The sequence below is a fragment of the Fistularia commersonii genome, chromosome 11, assembly GCF_037954325.1.
Source record: "Fistularia commersonii isolate RoL2024-O1a breed Wild chromosome 11, RoL_Fcom_v1.0, whole genome shotgun sequence".
Lineage (NCBI taxonomy): Eukaryota > Metazoa > Chordata > Actinopteri > Syngnathiformes > Fistulariidae > Fistularia > Fistularia commersonii.
Genome location: NC_141294.1, coordinates 13,683,517 through 13,688,851, shown reverse-complemented (window position 1 = coordinate 13,688,851; position 5,335 = coordinate 13,683,517). Strand labels below are relative to the sequence as shown.

The window sequence follows — 5,335 nt, the reverse complement described above, 5'->3', positions numbered from 1 at the left end:
CTGAGCCCGGCGTTGATAATAAAACAGTTAAGTCAATTAAACTGTTGACTTTTCTCACTGACAACTTAGTTAGCGAACGGAAGATCGCCGCAATGTTAGCAACGTTAACGTGTTCCTCCGCCGTCTAATTAGTAGGCTAATGATTCCTACGCAAGCTAGCCTAATTCACTTCCGGCTAATTTGGGGGGGGGGGGCGACACGCAACAAAACAAAAGAATACAGTTAAGATATAAAGTTACTTATGTTGACGGATTTTGTGTGTGTGTGTGTTTCATCTGTAACAGTTATCAATCCCTGCTTTATTTGCTTTAACGCGCTTATCGGCAGCCAGTCGAAACTTACAGGTATCGCTCGGTTTCAGGTATGTCCCCAGCGTACCCGGCGCGTTGCATTGTGGGTCTTGTAGTCTCGCCACCGCTACACCGGCCTACACAGCAGTGCTCCCAGAACTACAACTCCCAGAATGCTACACGGTGCCAGCGGTGGTGACGTCACGAACACGCCCCTTGGACAAGGTGTAAGTGACAGTGGATTGGTCTCTTGTCCTACAAACGCGCTCAAGTAAAAACTACAAACATCTCATGCCGAAGGTGAGATCAAACTCTTATTTTCTCTCCAGCATGTGTTTCTTCTTGCTTTTTCTCTAGTTTATTAACAGCCGAAACCGGATCTTAGTATGTGTTATTAATGTGTAACCACTGCACACACACACACACACACACACACACACACACACACACACACACACACACACACACACACACACACACTAGTTGACACACCGAAACTGTTTGTGTCCGTGGGAGCTCCGGGTCGTGACACCGGAGAGCAGGGATTTCATGACTGAAGTTGCAGTCTTTTCTGTCGCAAAAGGATGTCTCTGTAAATATGGGGAAATAGTTGATCATAAGCAGATCGTGTGGTTTATCACAGTATTTGGGAAAAGCTTCAGCGTTTTATTTTTCGATTTCTAGAGCAGCCATAATTATTCTCAGAATTCCGGTACAGTGAAAAGGGGGCGAGTGAGCCAACAAGCTACTGTCTCCGAACCCGACAACAAGACCAACCTGTTTTTGTGCACTGGTGTAAGAAAACACATCATTAATGACTGACTCACTGTGACAAGTCATGAATGGGCGTCCTTTTACCCAAGCGAGTGAGGAGTGCAGTCTTCATTCCCCGATGAACACGTTTCTGTAACAATCAGCGGAGAGCCCGGGGGCTCAAACGGAGCCGGTTGTGACAGAAAACAGCTCGCGTTGCAGAGATTTGCGCGCAAATGATTACAAGTTATTGACGATCACTCTTGGCGACAGGAATAGATCCGGATCCCTCTGGGTGTTTCACAATGATACGGTAGAAGTATTTGCTGATCGTTATCCTGTCTGGTCGCGTCGTCGTTTTTGCTCGGCCCTCCGAAGCGGCCGTGTCTGTTTGGGACCAGAAACGTAAGATGTGATAGTCTCTGTGATTTTAGATGAAAATATGGCGGCTGGGAGAGCAAGGTCCTTCCGCCAGGTGGGGAATCTCGTGCGCAGCAAGTCCGAGGGGACTCTAATTGACCTGGAGGACGATCCCTCAAGCAGCAACGGACGGAAAGGTAAACAAGAAGCTATTACCTTTGAGGACATTGCGTTCAAAACAAACCGAGTAACACAATTCCGCTATATTTGTAGATGGAAGTGCGTCACAGGTGACGCAGAACGGCGAGTGGGCCCTTTTACAGCCGGAGGTCACGCGCTCTTTTCAGACCAGAAATCCATTTTTGAACAAGCTGTCCGCGTCCAACCCGTTTTTAGACGAGATCGTAAGCGGGGGCCGGGAGGAAAACGGTCGTCTCAGAACGAGCTTGACGCCGGGCTCCGACAATCACCTGGACGCGAACGACGAGGACGCCGCCGGCTCCTCATCGGACGAGGGCGACGCGGGCGGTTTTCCGGGAAAAACACGCGCCGTCAACAACCGCTCGGGCAGATGGAGAAGCGCCTCGGACATCCTGGAGCAGCTGGAGAGGAAGGCGCCCAGGCCGGCCAAGGTGAACAGCTGCGCTCCGCCCGAGCCGGTGCTGAACCCAGACTTCGAGTGGCTGAAGAATGACCGCGAGGCTTACAAGATGGCCTGGCTGAGCCACCGCCAGCTAACCCGCTCGTGCCTGGACCTGAACCTGATGAGCCAGAGTCCCGGCTGGGCTCAGACTCAGGCCTCGGACTTTCAGGTCGTCTGCAAAATCGGCCACGCCGGCGGCGCCGCGCGCCTGCCCGACTCCGACTTCAAAGTCCACATCCCGCCGGGCCACCTTCCTCCGGGCGAAGTCCAGGAGGTCACGCTGAAAGTCACGCTGGACCCCCCCCCCGGACTCAACAGCAATCACAGGACGACGGTGAGCCCGCTCCTGGAGGTGGTGCTCAGCAACATCAACACCAAGGAGTGCGTCTCCCTGGAGCTGAAGCTGTCCGGGGAGGTGAAGAAGGACCCTCAAAGCCAGACGATGGCCTCCGTGGTCGGGCTGTTGTCAAACAAAAGAGAGGGACCGTATCGCAGGGTGAACGACTGTCACGTTCATCAGAACGTGTTGCGGATGAGAATCCAGGAGCTGAAGACTCATTTCTACGCGATAGCGGTCGCGGAGGCCTCGGCGGCGCTGCCCCCGGCTACGTCCGTCTGGGATCACCTCGACCGCCACGTCACCGTCGCACTTTACGGCCCCCGCTACATCCACCCGTCCTTCAAGGTCGTGATCGTGGTCTGCTGCCATGACGACGTCCCGCCCAAGCTGCCGTTTTCAGACATCTGTCGAGGCGACAAGCAGCTGCCGCCGCTGGTGCTCCGGCTGTGGGGCACGCACCGCTACAAGCCCCGGCAGCTGCGCGACCTGCTGGTGGCCAGCGCCGTCTCCGACTCGCCGTTCCAAATCAGACTGGAGGACAGAGAGAAGCGGGTGAGGCAGAGTCAGCTGAAAATAGGGACGGTCCTGCATTTACCCGTGGCGCTGTCCTGCGGCGGCGGCGAAATGAAACCCTTTACGTTGGATCTGCGAGTGACGGAGTGGGACTCCACGCCCGTGGCGAGCTTCCAGGTCCGCTCCCCCCCCGCCGCGCCCGTCCGATCCGACAAGCGGGTTTGCGGGCGGACGGGGCCGGCCAGGACCTCGCCCATCCCGGAGGACAGGGTGCCGGACCTCCCGAAATTCAAAGACGCGCCCGTGAGCGTGAGCTGGTACGGCGTGGCGCTCAAGTCGGTGCTCCGCCAGCCGCGCGTGGAGTACCTGCTGGAATACTTCAAGGGCGACACGGTGGCTCTCCTGTCCAGGGAGACGGTGAAGTCGGTGGGCAACTCGAAGGTCAAGGAGTGGTACATCGGGTTCCTCCGGGGCAGGACCGGCCTGGTCCACTGCAAAAATGTCAAGGTCATCACCCGGGAGCAGGTGATCGACTTCACCGGCGTCCGGATCACCACCGAGGTGCTGCTGGACAACATGACGCTGCCCTTCATGAAGCTCACCTACATGTACTCGGCCATCCAGACGCTGGTCACCGAGCGCATAAGCAGCTGGAGGGGCTTCGCCGACGCCTTGGGGTATTACGGCGCCACGCTGGACACCATCACGCGGCGCGGCGCCGAAACCGAGGCCGACAAGGTGGCCTGCGTGCTGGAGAAGCTGAAGGAGGACTGCCACGCCGAGAAGAGCAAGAGGAAGTTTCTCCACGAGCTCCTGGTTGTGAGTGCATTTTAAAAACGCCGCGTCCAGGTTTCGCCGGTTTCGCCGGTCCCGCCGACTTAGCTCTGCCGTGTCCTTCCTCCAAGGGTCTGCTGAAGATGGACTGCGTGACGCTGGTGGCACAGCTCATCCAGAACGTCGTCATCCTGTCCGCCGCCGTGGAGCTGGGCGTCCGATGGCGGGAGCTCGCGGAGAAAGTGGGAAAACTCAACGGGGCCCAGATGGCGGCCTACGAGGCGCCGCACCGAGGAAAGAGCGGAGAAGTCGGTCCCCAGGTCAGTTCACCAAGCCGGAACGTGACGCGCGTGACAACTTCCCAGGTGATTCACGGGCTTCCTCTTTGTCCAGTCAATGTGGAAACCCGCCTATGACTTCCTGTTCTCCTGGAGTCAGCGTTACGGAGACAGCTACAGGGACATGATCCAGGACCTGCACCTGGCCCTGGACAAAATGAAGAACCCCGCCACCAGACAGTGGAGGCAGCTGACCGGCGCCCTGCTCACCGTCAACTGCCTGGACGTCCTCCGGGCCTCGGCCCAGCCCGACACGTAGACGCCGGCACGTTGACGCCCGGCACGGCGCCCGCCGCTCTGGTGGGAAAACGTCAGGTTTCATTACAGGACGAAGAAGTTACTTAGCTGTGTTTGTGCGCGCGACGCGCGAGGCTCCGGCTCGAGCTGGAAGGGTGCTTTATTTTCTTCTCGCGGCCACGGAGCTGTGAGGGAAACATCACGGGGTCCCGGAAACCGGAGGATGGAAGTACGGTTAAATGAAGGCTTTTTTATTGTTCTGGACAAAACCGTCCTCGGGATGTCGATGATTTTTTCATTCATTCATTCATTCATGATCTGCACCGCCGGTCCTGCCGCCGGGGGGTGACCCCCACCTCCTCGGGCCAGAGGCGGGGGTCACCCTGGACCAATCGCAGGGCCACGTCTAGAGACACACAACCATTCACTCACCGACTCGCACGTCCGCTGCCATACCGACAAATGTGAAAAGCTTCCTGGCCGAGCCCCGCTCCTTCACACCGATCCGCCAAAGCGAAGGGACGCTCCTCGCCTTCCTTCCTCAAGAACAAAACCACAAACATCGTAGCTTTCAGTGTGTGCCATCAGTTTTCTACCCTGTGTGATCGTAGTTGTGCACATTGTAGATCACGTGTACACCTTTAATTCCTGCATATTCACCTCTGTCTGATATTGTGATGTTTTTTTGTCGTTCCCACCGGTGCCATGTGAAGTACGACCACGCTGGTTTTTGATACGCAGTTTGATGTGAATAAACACGAAGCGCAGCGAAGCGTCTGCACCGTCGGGCTGATAACGTGATGATCATCTGCGTCCCCTCGGTGGATTTTCAGCTCGTGAACGTTAGAGCTTCTTCCTCAAAGCGCATTATTTCCCCGTTTTCTTTGTTTTGTTCTCGCCGGCTGCGTTTGTCCAGGTGAGAGCGCTTCCACGCCGCCGACCTATCAAACCCACCGCCGAATGAGCCGATTAAATCTCTTGAGAGATTTTGGAAAGAAATGTTTATCAGCTTTTGGCGGCTCCAAAAACACGCGGCATCATCTGCGGTGAGCAGGAGCTGCCCGCCGGAGGCCGTTCCTCGGCTCTC

The 5,335-nt window shown here is 56.5% G+C and overlaps 1 protein-coding gene across 3 annotated transcripts; it reads left to right on the top strand.

The window, feature by feature from the left end:
- Window positions 1-260: 260 nt before the first annotated feature.
- macc1 (MET transcriptional regulator MACC1) lies at window positions 261-5,041 on the top strand. Of its 3 annotated transcripts, none has more exons than XM_086155075.1 (5): window positions 261-590; window positions 1,478-1,600; window positions 1,677-3,718; window positions 3,805-3,993; window positions 4,067-5,041. In XM_086155075.1, the coding sequence occupies exons 2-5, from the start codon at window positions 1,486-1,488 to the stop codon at window positions 4,268-4,270; spliced, it is 2,550 nt and encodes an 849-aa protein (XP_086011201.1). In that variant the 5' UTR covers window positions 261-590; window positions 1,478-1,485; the 3' UTR covers window positions 4,271-5,041. The 3 variants fall into 3 exon arrangements, with proteins under 3 accessions (XP_086011201.1, XP_086011202.1, XP_086011200.1); XM_086155076.1 differs by lacking the exon at window positions 261-590 and adding an exon at window positions 1,162-1,356; XM_086155074.1 differs by lacking the exon at window positions 261-590 and having other exon boundaries at window positions 1,162-1,600.
- Window positions 5,042-5,335: the final 294 nt, after the last annotated feature.